This window comes from Amblyomma mixtum, chromosome 5, assembly GCF_055824585.1.
Source record: "Amblyomma mixtum isolate Tamu chromosome 5, ASM5582458v1, whole genome shotgun sequence".
In the NCBI taxonomy this organism is placed as follows: domain Eukaryota; kingdom Metazoa; phylum Arthropoda; class Arachnida; order Ixodida; family Ixodidae; genus Amblyomma; species Amblyomma mixtum.
This window is the reverse complement of record NC_143016.1, coordinates 84,022,074-84,037,527: the sequence shown is the minus strand read 5'-3', so window position 1 is coordinate 84,037,527 and position 15,454 is coordinate 84,022,074. Positions and strand designations below refer to the sequence as shown.

The 15,454-nt window shown below is 45.5% G+C and overlaps 1 protein-coding gene across 1 annotated transcript in view; it reads right to left on the bottom strand.

The window, feature by feature from the left end:
* Positions 1–15,454, bottom strand: part of Trpm (transient receptor potential cation channel, subfamily M) — a 223,019-nt gene that overhangs the window by 44,782 nt on the left and 162,783 nt on the right. Inside the window, exons 3-4 of the mRNA XM_089545375.1 lie at positions 3,727–3,806; positions 1,358–1,547 (exon numbers count right to left, since the gene is read on the bottom strand). Coding sequence (XP_089401501.1) covers positions 1,358–1,547; positions 3,727–3,806 — 270 coding nt within the window. The remainder of the gene's footprint in view (positions 1–1,357; positions 1,548–3,726; positions 3,807–15,454) is intronic.

Sequence of the window (15,454 nt, the reverse complement as noted above, 5' to 3'; positions counted from 1 at the left end):
CTGGTCGCGAGGAAAAGCAATTTTCTCGGCTGCGGCCCCGACGGCTCATTTGCAAAAGAGGCGCGAAATCCGACGCCGCGCGAGACAGCCAGGACAATGGGCCTCGCTTCGCTCTCTGTGTGTGCAACCGCCACCTGCCCTTCATGCTGTACCGGCAGCACGACAAGCCTGAACCTACGAAACACAGCGCCATCCAAGATGCTGCAGTGCGAAGCATACCCACATAAAAAAAAACGGAACCTGAAGCTAAAGCGATACAATGCGCGAGCACATTGTTCACGACTCCTGTTCAGCGAAGCGCCAAAAAAAGTGGCTTTCTGTGTAAGCTGCTGGCAAGCCTCGCTGTCTCGCCGACGTTGATCCTCTTCGTATGCGGCGGAGAAATTTCTGAGGCAGACAAAAGCATAGTCTCTTATCTTTTGTTGTTTCCTTTCTTCTAAAAAGAAAAGAGACGGAGAGGAGGTAGCAAGAAAAAAAAAACGAGAGACAACGTAACTGTCCCGCTCTTTGACCGGAACCGCGCTGTGAAAAAAAAAAGTGATGAAGGGGTTGGAAAAAGGAGACAGAGAGCAACAGAAAAAGGCAGTGGAAATGCCATCCCTGGAATGACGCCATTCACGAAGTTTCGGCCACAAAGTTTGACGCGTAAGTGTAGTTGAAAGCGGTTGTCTTGTGCAACGACAATCGTTTTTCATCCAGAAAAACAGTTAGGAAATTCCAGCAGGCAAATGGCTCCACACCTTAGAATTATCCTATGATATTCCTATTTTGTAATCCGCCGTTTCTTCATGCCACTTCATCCGTGCTGAAATTTACAATGCTAAACCCCCAATTATATTACTTGGACTGAATTGCGTACGCTCCTTTATTCATTTTCAACTTAACTTCACTTCGCTTCTTGATGTCGACTTGCTTCAGGGATGTCAAAACCGTTTGTGTCTCGGCTATCGGTTTCTTTCGACCTGCCTAATTAAGGACGGACTTATTTAACTACCCAGAAATTTCTCCTGACGTGTGCCTTAGGAATTCTGCGCCTTCGCGTCTGTATAAGTGAAAGTACAGAGGGCAAAACACATGCCTAGAACAACCAAACTGTGTGTTCCGCCGCTCCCAAAGCCTCTGGGACAAAGAAAGCAAAAATTGACGATTAAATTCCATGAGTTTAACTGCGCATGTTTACATCCAGACCATTTTTAACCAAATCTTATCTCTAGCTATCGCGTGATCAGCCCGAAACAGGCTCAGAACGTGTTCTAGACATGCGTTTTGCCCTCTGTACATCTCAGTCTCCATTTTAAACTCAAGGAGTAGGCATCTTCTGCCATTTCCACCTTGTGCAAACCACCACTGGGCTCACCTGCGCTTTGAGCGGGTGCGAGGTCCCCTGGAACTCGATGGTGCCGAATGCGTTGGTCGGCGACACCTCCGTGTGTCTCGATATTGACCAGTGCTCCTCGGTCTCCGGTGGCTGCGTCTGGCTCCCTTGCGACGTCAGAGATGGCCGCGCAGACAGCGTGTGACCGCTTAGGAGCTCGCCACACCCGCATCTGGGTAAAGAACAAAACAAAAATATGCAAGCCACGTTTACAGGGCATATGTTCGTGCATATCTCATCGAGTCCCTCCTTATAACAATGCTCGTCCAACGCAAGGCATGCAATGAAAAGGTTAAATATGAGTCGTCGAAAGAAATAAGCTTTCAATATGATTACTGAGAGGTTCCGAGTGAAATGATACACATGTACCGAACTTAAACCAGCTAAGCCTGATTCCTCATACAAAGAACGGTTGGGGAAAAAAAATACTAGAAAAATGCCAGAGAACTATTTTATTCTTCGCCACATATGAACTACAAAAATTCGAATTTCCGCTATGCAAAGGACTTCTTCTTGTCCCGTTATCAACCACTACAATTAGAAAATTCCCAAAATTATGACCTTACAACTACCGCTTAAGGATTCACGGTAGAAGAGAGAATGCAAAGAAACAAACTTGAATAAAGCAGTGGATGCAAGTGTCAGTTTCCAGAAGAACGTTTCAAGAGGAGGACTTGAGTTCACGTCGCCTTGAACATTTCCCCTAAACGGCGAGAAGTTTTCTTCTTTAACTTTAGTCAGCGCACTTAGGTTTCCATCCACTCCCTTGTTCAGTTCTGTACGTTGCCGTTCAAGGGGTTACTGTACCACTATATAAGTGCGCCCTAACTAACTCTCTGCTGCAAGGCCTATTACTTTTTTCTCATCGTATTCTTCCTTTTTGCGTTACAAGTATGTTAAGCATTTGCCGTTTCCCCCTGCAGTAATGCCTTCGGGAGTTTGCAGTATTACGTAAAATATTAATAAGTGAATAATTTTATGGTTTGATAATTAATCGACTAATTTATTGTTAGATAGACAATCGAGTAACGAAATAAATCTTCTACCACACGTATACTCTTATTGACAGGAAGTGGGCAGCTCAAGACAAACTAACTGGATCTTTTGGATGGGACGAATTGCAAAGACTTAAAGTCTTCCTTCTGTGTTTTTTTTCATGGCCAGCTTGGCATTCCTCTCAGTTTAACGAAGCGCGCCGAACCAGCAGTGTATGCTTCTTGAAAAACACGCTAGCATATTTGCAAGCCGCGGCCTTCCGGTCCCCATCAGTGATGTTTCTGGATCATGGACTTCCTCTTCGCGCCTTAGTTCGTTTAGCCTTCATGTTCCTCTCATTCGCTACCACTCTCTTCCTGCTTTCGATTCATTTATCTTGTTTCCAGTCAACGTTATCACTACTAACTACTTCGATTAAACATCAGCCGCCCTTATCTTGAATGCATCTAAATCAACCGCAAATGGCGTGACACGATGGGCAATAATCGCATAAAATTCCTACTGCGCGGTCTAGCACAGTAATCGCAAAATCCAAGACATGCTTTAGGAGTTCGTATGTGGCAGTGATTTTAAATTAGTGGAAATTACGTCAAGAGACACCAATTCGAGAAAGCTCTTTTCGCACTACTTCTACCCTTATTTTAAGCTGGAGGTAGGGCGAATAAATGTGCAGAAAAATTTTTATTTGCCGAAAGGCAAGCTAAAAAAATTTTAAACATTTTTTTTTCATCGCCAACATTAGCCTAGCTCAATCACTGCAGAACTGAGGCCCTTTCTAATGAAAAAAAAATTCCTGCTATTGCCTGAGTAGGCTTCATTATCCTGGAAAATTCCCCGAGTCACTCCATCTTTTTCTGATTCTCGGCCACTCTCTATTGTGTTTTTTCTTGTCTTGGTGTCCACTTCAGAGCTCTGATAAGCAGATGGTTGTCCACTTTTTTGGGGCGCATGCGTTTCCCATTTCATCTCTCGTATTTTAAGAATTATTCTTTGTCTTTGAAACTCACTTTATGTTATTTTACTAAAATCAAAGCGTGTTACAAATTTCGTAACATTATGAAGAAATATTTTCGGGTGCCAGGCCAAGCACGCACGAATGATGAAGTGCTTCCTCGGACATGCTCAGCGAGACGTTAGCTACGCACGTCATACCCTCTTACCCGCGGACTTGAGGACACGTCTCTTGACGGGCAAACGAGGTCCATGTGCAGATAACGTCGTAGTGCTCCATAGTAAATATAATGCACATACTTGAAGAATGATTACGCGTCAGTCGCGTCTTTAATCTTATTACCGATGCTCCTTCAAAAAAGTGAAACGAAAAATCTAATTTTCCAAAGGTTATGTTTACTTACCTTTCCGGCTCTACTTTGCTTGAAATAAACCGGATACAGTCCCGCTTCTGAAAGGTGCATTCAATCCAGGATTTCTTGAGCTAGAAAAAGAGAACAAAAAAAAAACAAGATTGGAATTCAATACTGGGGAACTTAGAGCACTGAGTAAGCAGCTTGCAGTGGTCTTTTCCTGCAAAGGAAGCACTTGCCTTAATTTCTCATGTGTGCCGACTCCAATATTTATCGCTGCTCACAATTGCGCACTTTTTCCCCATTTTGGTGCACGTATGCACTGCTTCTAACTCCTTTAAACTTAAGAAACATACGTCAATAAATAAAACCTTTATTCATAATTTTATTATAATGTTTTCTCTGCTGCTAGGCTGATACATGCAGCATCAGTCTTAACGCCAGAATGATTAGCATAAGCATAGCAGAATGCATTTCTTTTATGCCTTTTTACAATGCATACTAAAGATTTTCGTGATCATTGCATTTGATATTTTGCATATTTTCATGCAGTATCTTAAGATACTGAATGAAAACCTACTGCATAGCTCCGCGTTCACTAGCACTCCTGAACCATCTTGCATAACTGTTTGCAGATGTCTGCTTGTATGGCACTGTTTTTAACATTTCAGAGAATGAATTTACATTGAAGGCGATTCTGTCAATGCATTTTCTAACTGTAGCATTCCAAATTTGGATGAAGACTGAACTATAAGATGTAGATTTTGAAAACGTCACCTCACGAGTGCATTTTTTATTATCATAACAAGAAGAACTAAGGTCCTCATGCTGCAGACATTCTAGGTAATATGACATAGATACTATAATGCGCTTTCCAAGAGAACTGTATCGAATAATCTACTGCGACACTCGGGAATTTTTGAGACCGGGTGACATATGAATCGGTATTAGCAGTTCACATTTCAAATCGCCGTCGAACCTCTATTCTGTCCTCACGAGAGACTTGCCTTTCTAGAGGCCTGTGTACTGTGCGATGTCAGTGCGCGTTAAAGAACCCCAGGTGGTCGATATTTCCGGAGCCTTTCACTACGGCGTCCCTAATAACCTTAGTCGCTTTGGGACGTTAAACCCCATAAGCTGAACCGAACGAAACCTGTTCCATTCTAAAAATTAAAAAAAAAGACATGCGCGTGGCCGTCACTGAGCCAGTCGAGTCATTAATCTTCGTCGCCATTTTCTTCATCTTCATCGAGCCACAGATGCAGAAGCAGTGAAGGACAATTCGTTAAGACTTCGCAATGCTATAAATTAGTACCTAGAAGAAAAATGACAGGCCCACATTAGCCCTTTTTGTAAACCTTACACGTTAGCACACAAATTATGCATAAAACAAAATTCAGGAGGGCACTCTGTTGACCTAAAGTGCGGTGAGGCGAATGCCTGAAGAACGGTGTTACTGCTTGTGTCACTGATGTGTGGTTAAGATGTTAAGCTTCGCCTCTGAGAGTGGAACGCGACAGCGTCTTGCAACGCTGCCAGGGAGTCCACAGAACGCCATCGCCCGTTTGACTCTACGCCTTGCTCGTCGGTAAAATGGTTTTTGAGAAAAGAAAATCTATGTGTCTCGCATATCTCGGTAGACACTTGAACCTCGCCGTAACGCGAAGGAAGGAAAATGGGAGTGATCAAAAACACCGTATTCTCTAGACGCGCCTTTGTTCATTCCAAACCATCGAGCTGGCATGGCGAAGGGGTTAGCGTGCTCATCTCGCACTCCAGAGACCCTGGTTCGATTCCCCAACTCGACCAATTTCCTACTCGGTTTTATTTATTTATCTGGTCTGACTACAAAGGTTAATTAGGCTAATTGGTTAATTAAGCAATCAACTAAACTCAGTCCCACTTACTTGAAGCATCACTATACGATCCCTGTAATTGGTTGCATGGTTACTAGCGGAAGTACAATTGGCCCCGTTTGAAATTCGCGCACTGTGACGTCACGACTATTTCGACCAATTGAAACAATGTAAGCGTAGCTACGGCGGCCACCTGAGGTCTCGTTTCGGCTGTCGGAGTGTTGCTTTCGCAACAAAAGCAGAAAACGCTGTAATGTAGCTTAGACGAGAATCAAGGCCCCAAAAGATGGTTTGGTTTATGGGGTTTAACGTCCCAAAGCAAAAGGCCCCAAAAGAAGTAAACTGATAGACACGTGCAGTGCTTAAATCCAAAGAAAAAGAAGGTAGATAGCAGCAAACCACCATACTGGCGATGAAGTTTCTACATGTGCCAGACCTCTCCACAAAAATTCAGGGGGCACTTTGACTGTCTAAAGTGCGTAGAGGCGAAAGCGTTTTTCGCACCACTTTGTCTTCCTCTGTGGCACTGGTGACGTCACACATAATTAATAACCGATTACTAAGTAATGACAAATTACTAATTATCTGCTAATTAATGACGCTTAAGCTTCGCCTTTAGGAGCGGAACGCGACAGCGTGTTGTAGCGCTGGCACGGAGTCCACGGAATGCCACCACACGTTCAGCGCGATGCCTTGCCCTTTGAACGCAACACTTTTTGAGGAAAGGAAATGGCGCAGTAATGCTCTGTCATCTCGGTGGACACCTGAACCGCATCGTACATGAAGGGGGGAAGTGGGCGTGAAAGAAGAAAGATGGGCCGTAATGAAGAAAAGAAAAATTGTATTTGAGGAAAGGAAATTACGCAGTAACTCTCTCACATATTTCAGTGGACACCCGTCAAAAGCCTGACACCTCTACTGACAAGTTTCTGCTGACAACCTTTTGTAGACAACGATGAGGCATTAAAGGGAATTCCATAAAAGTCACTTTTAAATTCCGTTCTTCTTGATCAAATTAGCGCTTAGATGTCGGCAGTTTGTCTATTTTACTTATTTCAGGCGTATAAATTTTTCTCTTACCATTTATTCCCCAATTGTAACGCTGCGCTGAGAAACAAGGAGTCTTCAAAAGAAAATGAAAAGTCTAATGTGTTTTCAAAACTCTTTAAATGGTACTGTTACGTAAAAATTTGCTCGATTGCAACCATCACTACCACAAGTCGCCTTCGTCGCTTATGTGCGCATGGAAAGAGGAGCTTTCGGAGCGCCTACAGCGTCTTTTACGTGCCTCCTCTTTGACAGCGCCTGCATGGCGTTGTCGACGCAGTCCAACTGCTCATCCTGAGGTGCTTCGGTTGGCCCGCCAAGATCTGTTGTACACTCAAGGTGCCCCTGCGTTTACATCTTCCGCCGGGGCTACGTCCCAACCAGGTGGCAGGAATTTCAGTGCGTTTTTTAGCCATTTCAGGGGTATTGCTCAGTCGGTCATTCTAGTTGATCGCAATGTCGTTTCCGCAGCCCCATTTTAGCAGGCTTGCCGCAGGTTTCAGCTGAACTCCATGACGGCCTTATGGCTGTGCCAACAACAGATGAAATCAAGGAGGCGTTGGACTCCATGAAACGAGGCTCAGCGCCTGGTCCAGACGGCCTTCCTGTGGAGTTCTATTTAGAATTTTGGGATATTGTGGGCCCTATTTTCTCGGAAGTATTAAAAATATGCTTTACTGAGCACGTATTTCCTGAATCATTCAAAAGAGGTCGCATTGTGCTTATTCCTAAAAAGTCTCCTATGTCGACATGTCCGGCAGATTGGCGCCCTATCACCCGGCTAAATTCAGATTACAAAGTATTAGCAAAATTACTCGTTCGTCGTCTACGAGCTCTCCTCCCGTCACTTATTTCCTGCCACGAGGTTTGCTCCATCCCAGGCCGTGAAATACACAGTTTATCTTCTGTAACGCGAGACATCCTAGCGTATACTTTACGACGGCGCGCACAGGGTCTTCTTGTTTCCCTTGATCAGGAAAAGGCGTTCGACTTCTTAAAGCACGAGTACATTTACGGGATGCTGGATGCTTTCGGCTTCCCACCTTCTTTCGTGCTTCTCATTAAAGAGATGTACAGAGATATTTCAAGCACTCTGTTCCTCGATGGCCGGGAAAGTACCGCATTTGATGTTCGCCGCGGCGTCCGTCAAGGTTGTCCGCTCTCCCCCCTTTTGTTTGTCTTAGCATTAGAGCCTTTCCTCTTGGCAGTCAATCGCCACTCCTTTATTAGAGGTCTGGCTTTGCCAGCCAGCGAAGCGGTACGCGTCACTGCTTATGCAGACGACATCACTCTGTACTTAGCTGATGAACGCAGCCTGCTTGAAACTTTAAATGTTTTCCGTGAGTACGCCTCCTTGTCTGGGGCTGCTCTTAATTACTCGAAGAGTTGTTACTTTTTTGTGGGGTCTACCCAGACTCGTATTACATCTTCAATACCTTTGCAGTGGTGCGTGCAGATGCGCATTTTAGGTGTGACCTACGACTGTGCTGGAATATGGAATGGTGTGTGGTCTTCGGTCGTCGAAAACATTACAGCTCGTGTGCGAAGGGCGCAGACATTCGATTTGCCTCTGCTTGAGAGGCGCTACCTGGTTCAGTCCGTCATGCTCGGTGCCTTCTGGTACCTCTGCTACACTGTTAAACCACCCCTCCGTGTCATAAGGCGAGTGCAGACTACAGTTTTTTTCGTTCTTTTGGTCAGGCGGAACCGAGCTTGTGGCCCGTGCTGTTCTTGGACAACCACGGGAGAGAGGAGGGTTTGCCTTTCCAAATTTGTCCGTCACGTCCTCGCTGTTAGCGTTGAAGAGTATTTTGCGTATCCTGCTAGGAAACGCGTCTCCAGCGCGAATCCTGGCTCGGTACTTTTTGGGCCCTTCTTTACGCTTTTTGGATCGGCTGTGGCTAGAGTTCTGTCCAGACGGAACTACAATTTGCGCTAGAGTTCCGTCTGGACGGAACTACAATTTGCGCTAAAGTTCCGTCCAGACGGAACTGCATGTAGCGATGGGGTTCCGTCCAGACGGAACTGTATCTGTAACCATACAGTTCTGTCCAGCATTATCTGCCACAAGAGTTATGTCAAGACGGAATTTAAGCTGGCGTTAGGGATTGGGAAACCAGCTTGCTTGCAGACTTTTGCATGTCCATTTAAAAAAGTGGCAATCCTATTCCGCCTAATGTGTGACAGGATATTCTGCTGCATCATTTTATTTTCCAAGCAGTCAGTGAGAAATGGCAACAGAACGAGCTTTGGCTTGGGTTTGTTGGTGCGTTTGCATAATGCTTGTTGGCCGTTTGTGTACGTCTTAGTCTTTTTCGCGCTACGTCATCGTGCAGCGCAAATAGCGACAGGGCTTCACATCACTTCGCGAAGAGTTCCTGCACTCTGCTTCTAACAGTGTCATTTTCCCGATCCTCCATGCATGCACGGAAGTTATACCTTCGAGGATGTAACTAAACGCATTACGCGGACAGATATTTTGGTGCCGTATAAATGCATAGAGAGAACATCTGAATGCAGCTTGTCAACTGGTTATTCCAGAGGCAAATAAATGCTTTATGTGGGCAGAAATCACCCATTTTGTATAGTATGGACAATACGGACATTAGACAGTTCTAGTTTTACGTACGTAGAACCTTCACGCACGTAAACGTGAGCGTACGCTCGTGTCGCTTCGTACAGTTTTAGCTACACGTACGGGACGCAAACTGTGTATATCTGCCATAGAACCTAAAAAATGCACTAGCATGTTGTGCCGCGCCATCTAGTACAGATAAAGAAAACTAATTTTGTTTAGTCGAGCTGCTTGGAGCGGAGCCAGGCCAAGCCACAGTGCGGGCGGTAAATACTTTCCCCCTTTCTTCTGACTGAGCAATTTCAGTCCATCGAACTCTATGTTGCATGTTATCTTCAAAGGGGTTGCATTCCTTCACGTCCCGCAGCATAATTAAATCATCGCTTTTCGAGAAGCGAAGGCGCGCTGGTGTCCAACTCATGTTGACGACGTGCGCGTATGGAGCCAACACGTGCACCTTTTTGCTTTTCCCGCTGACCGTGCCGAGGGTCTCGCGATTTCCCGCGAGGTTTTGAGCTTCGCGCGGTCTCGCGAGACCGTCGGCACACTCGTTGCTATGACGACCACTAACGCTTCTCCGTCAGGCTTAGGAGCTGCTGAAACGGATTTCTATCTGGAAAACAAAAGCTAGTTCTCACCTAAAACTTGATGCGAGAGCAAGGATAGACCAACTGAAGGCAAATACAGCAGTTTACAGCACGATACTGCTTCGAGGGAATAGCGACGAAGCTGTTATCGTTGTGAAGCGGACGGGCAGGGCGCCGCCATCTTGCCAACGCCACGCACGCAAGCAAGCAACGTGAAGGCCGCAACGCGATGATCCGAATCTCACGTGCGTCCGTGCGACCCACGCAGACACTTCACATTCTGCGCATGCGCACTGGTGACCCGTAAGCGCTCTACTTACGTGAAGCTTCTACGTACGTGAAGCTAAAACTATCTATTGTATGGACGGAACTCTAGCTGCAGTAAATATTCCGTCTGGACGGAACTGCAGCAGCAGCAAATGTTACGTCTGGACGGAACGCTAGACACTCCGTTTTGGATCCGGCGGCCCCTGTTAATCATGGACCCCAGTCAGAGCAACCTACAGCTTTCTACGCTTCATCAGTGGCCTTTTACAGGCATGTTAGAGCAGTAGCACCTGCTGTCAACATCGTTGCAGACCGTGTAGTGGACATTATGGGCACGCTATTGTTACCTGTTGTGCCGGCGTCTCGCCGCTCACCTATGCGCCGCGTTCAGTGGGCGCGTTTAGCATCGACACCTCTCCTAGATCATCTACGTGACTTTGTCTGGAAACTTGGCTGGGCAGTGCTCCCTACTTGTGATCGGTTAGAGCGGTGGGGTGTGTTACGCTCCAGTACCTGTCCGAATTGCCCGCTCCCGGAATCTAATCGCCACGCTACAGTCACCTGTGTTGTAGCGCGTGTCTTTTGGTGCGTGGTTCATGCGGGATTTCGTGGGCAGGGCATTTCGTGCTTCGTCTCCCGCGGCCGCTTCCCCAGCGGCTGTTTTGCTCGCCTGTTAATAGTTGCAGGTCTTTTTAGTTTATGGCGCAGTCGATGCGCCGCGGTCGCTAGTGGCTTTCGACGCCGCGCTGTGTGGCCAATTCTCGGCCGTCTCCGACGGGAGCTGATCAGTTTTTTGTCCGAGGAACTCTTTTTCTTGGGTGAGGAAGAGTTTCTCCGACAGTGGTCATGCCCATTTATTTCTGTAAATAACGGTCGTCTTGTCTTGGTTTTTAGGCCAAACTGGCGCTAAAGAATCCTTTTCAATGTTTCAATGTCCAGTTATTGCCTTTTCCCTCTTCTGACAATCGGTATATATGCATTCCTATTTTACATCGCCCATTCCTGTTAGTTACTTAGAAATGTTTATGGTACCTCTTTAATTGGCTCGCCTTACATGTGTCATGTGTTCTTGTAAATGTGAATGTATCTAGTAACCTTGGCATGTGTACATATGTAAATAAATTTTTTTCTAAACACGTAAAAATTTGCTCGATTGCAACCATCGCTACCACAAGTTAGGATGAGGTACATTTGTTTGGAATTATGCAACGAAAGGGCCGCGCACTGAGTTTCACGAATTTTTTTTAAATTTTACTATTTCAGCGTTAACAAGCTGAAAATTCCTTCGTGTTTTTCTGTGTTCTTTTTTTTTCTGAGAACAAGGTGACTAAAAAGGGTGACCTTGACTTTCCACACTTTCGATGTATTATAGTAATCCACATATATCCCGCAGAAAGCTCGTTCCCCACCCTTTTCGTCTTGCGCTGGGTGACACGGTGCGCTTTTGCGTCTACCGGAGGCAAGTGTCGGCCGTGAGCCGCCAGAGACTAGAGCATAAGCAGTAAAGAAACGACAAGCACTTTAGCCGGCAGGCGCGATGCGATGCGATCGAACACAAGTGGAGTTCCGTGTCGTCTCGCTGAAATGCGCTGAGCACCTGATTTCTCGGATCGTTTAGGCGAGCACCGACGAAGGCTGTTATCGCTTTTCTCTCGGCTTGTTTCTGCTTCGTTGGCGTCGCGAGGGTTAGCTAACCGTAATGTATTGCCGCTCTTCACGCCCTACCTTAGTTTTGGTTCTTTTCTTTGCTTGCCACAAAGGTGGTCATATTCTTAAAAGGCGTTCTTCTCCTGATATTTTTTTTTTCACGTTTTGTGGCCAGCTGGTCTTCAGATTCACTGTTCTTTTCACAACAATCCTTTTCTGGCTGGCTGTCCCGTTTTTGGCAATAATTGGCGCTAGGCCATAATATCGTTCCAGTGTGAAGTAAATATTGTTGCGAATGTAAGTGTCACCATTATGCTATCAATAATATTAGTAGCAGTATGAGTGCTATAACTACTAATAACAGTAGCAGTGGTAGTAGTAGTATTGTTAGTAGTACATAAATATAGCTGCGAGGAAACGAACACAGTACCACTTTCTTTCTCTATAAATGAACATCTAACAGAAAGTATTTGCACTCAAAAGCCTCGTCACCTTTCGTGAATATACAAAGATAAAAAGTTCTGCGACATGTCATGTAATATATGTCTTCCCAGAGTAGCTAAGGAGCAAACAAGCTGTCTCTCAGTTCAAAATGTCCAAACAGCATGAAATGTCTTCCATGAGTGCGGATAAAAGGTTTTCCTTATGCAGGATTCGTGCAGATAAAAAAACCTGTAACCAGCGGTAACCGATTTTGAACGACTAGCTTAGGTATTATTAGACCGCTTGTAATAAAGTGCGTAATTAGGTCACTGACTCCTTTTTTCCAAATTAATTTTCAAACTTAATGTAATTTGATACATCTCAGAGTTCGAATTTATGTAGTTAGTCCATTTATCTTTACTTTTAATTGATGTCCTTGGCGAATGATTGTTTTTCCACATGTTCTGTAAGTATAGTTGTTACGCCTGCAACCGTGATTTCGATTAACCTGTTTTCTTTTTACCTGATTGTTTGGATTCCGCCTCCTGACACATATTAAAGGTGACGGCCAGACTATAAATCACCACCTTTGAGAAGACATGATGCTAGCGTTAAATCACAGGCATGAAGCAAGAACAGATAACACTAAACGCTAGACATCAACTGACTGTATTCGCAGAAAGCCACGCATTTATGAAGGCAACGGAGACGTGCTTAAAGATTACCATCTACTAAACTGCATGTGCGATGGCACCATCTAATTCAAGAAGTTCAATTCCATGCTAAAAAAGAAAGATAAACATTCGGCTTACTCACACACGACTGCCTCTCCATGTGCAGAAGACAGGCATCCTTTTTTTCTCGCTCTCTCTGGTCCGTATTTGCAGAAATATCATGCTTTCTCATAAAAAGAAGCATATTCTTTCTCATCTTGTTTACACCGGTTGCAATATGCCGCCAAGAGTCCAGGTCCTGATACTGCAGCTACAATCATCTTGTGTTCCATGAGCCGAACGTTGATACGTCGGCCAAACTTCGGCATGATAATGCAATTCTGTTTACCACATTGGACCCGAAGGCTAAATGCGGCTTTCCATATTTTGCGGGGCAGGGCATCTCTTTTTCTTCTTGTTGCCGGGGGCATCAATTTTTCTGAACTTGCCGAGTTTTTCCGGTGCAGTAAACACGACACTGACGAGGATTCCATTATCATGCAGAAAATGTTACATCGGCCAAAGTGGCCGATATATCAACGTTCGGCTCATAGAACAGACGACAGTTGGACCTGCAATAACAGGACCTGGACACTAGGCGGCATATTGCAAAAGGTGTAAACACGATGAGAAAGAATGTGCTCCCTTTTATGAGCAGACACGTGTTATTTCTGAATGCGGGTGAGAAAGAACGAAGAAAGTAGTACTCTTTCTTGTGCACGGGGAAAGGCAGTCGTGTGTAAGCCAAATGTTTATCTTACTACCGAGGAAGCGAACTTCTCGCATCAGTAGGTGCCGTCACCCATGGGGTTTGGTAGATGATACTCTTCAGACGCGGGTTCGTTGCCTGCATAAATGAGTGGTTTTCTGCCAATAAATTCAGTTGATGTACAGCGTTTGTGTTGCCCGTTGTCCCTTTGTCCATGAGGTTAAGCGCTAGTTTTGAGTCTTCTCTAATGTGAACACCAATTAGCCCAGCTTTCTGCCATAAAAATCACCTCTGAGTCAGTTTTGTGTGCAACCTTTATACTTACCCCAAAGTCGCTTTTCGCTCTCCTCAATCGCGCCGCAAGGAAGACCCTGCTTATGATTCCAGCGTGTTCATTACTTCTTTAAGAAGAGCGTCGCTTCTTTTTAGTGTATAGTTCGAATGCACCTCGCATTTTTGAGACATGTGATTTTGTTCGTCTACACCGAGTTTCTTCGAGAGTACCGAATTTTCTCGCGTATAACCCTCGCCAAAAATTGAATAATTATGATCTAAAAATGAGAGTTCGGGTGATTGTTTTGGACAAGAAATGCATGGCGTCCCATACGATGTCCGCAGTCCCCATTGCATGTTGACCAGATGATCATCCGACAAATTATATATCCAAACATACATTCAATAGTGTTTTTCCATAATCGTGATGGATCAGTTCCGGGTCGTTGAACTGACGTGATGAAAGCTGTCCCGAGGAAAAAATTGCGGGCCTTGTTATTACACCTGGCGGCCTGACTCCTGTACTTTAACCACGGGACGTTTGCCTCAACAAGCCGTTCAGTGCATATGTAAAGCGGCTAGGAGATAAAAGAATGACCGACGAATTTTACGCTCTCACAGCGGCGGGGCGCGCCCGGAGGCTAGACGATGCACTGTTCCGCCAACTGATTGTCGACGCGTAGAAAGCTGTCCCGGCCGGTATAGTAAGGAAAATCATCAGAAAGCGCTCAGTAAACAGCAGCCTGAATCGGGAGGAAGATGACCACATCTTCGTTTTACAGCGGCGAAGATGTCTCCCAGGATGGCAGTGATAGCATTAATTGAATGTAGGGAACTAAGCTTTCCAGCGAGCGTCTTGAAATAGCTGTACTTGTCTCAGCAACAAAACGATCGCTGTGTGTGCATTTATAAAAATCTCTGCCTCTCCCGTAAACGAGAGTAGAGTAAGCATGAAATGTTTACGGGCCTAATGTCATCTCGGTGGACACCCGAACCGCACCGTACAGGAAGGGGTGGACACCCGAACCGCACCGTACAGGAAGGGAGGAACGCCACCACCCGTTCAGCGCAATGCCTTGCCATTTGAACGCAAGGTTTTTTGAGGAAAGGAAATGGCGCAGTAATTCTCTGCCATCTCGCTGGACACCCGAACCGCACCGTAAAGGAAGGGAGGAACGCCACCACCCGTTCGGCGCGATGCCTTGCCCTTTGAACGCAGCGCTTCTCCCCCGGATCACGTATGACAACGAAGTGTAACGTGGCATTTATGTGCTTTTTGCACGCTTTATTAGAAATCGGAAATTATAATTCCGTGCATTATCAAACCCACAGCTCCATTGATATCTTGATAAACATTGAGAAGGCACTGGCAGCAGTTATTTTTTGTCTCATTTGGAGACCAACCGGCGCTTGCATGCCGGTCGCGTAGGAGGGCTTAGAGAGTCTCGTTAAATCTCGTTAAGTCTCGTATGGTGCCCGGATGTTCTCGTTTCAGAGCCCGGATGACTGGAATTCAGTGCCCGGATGAGTGGATTTCAGTGCCCGGATGATGGCTCTCGGTCTCGGCGTGACGTCACCACACTGCCGACAACGGGAGCTAAAAGCATTTCATGCTTAAAAGTGTCCCGTCATACTTCCTTCTGGAAAGCGTGCGAGTTATACCAGGAGATATATTTTTTTTT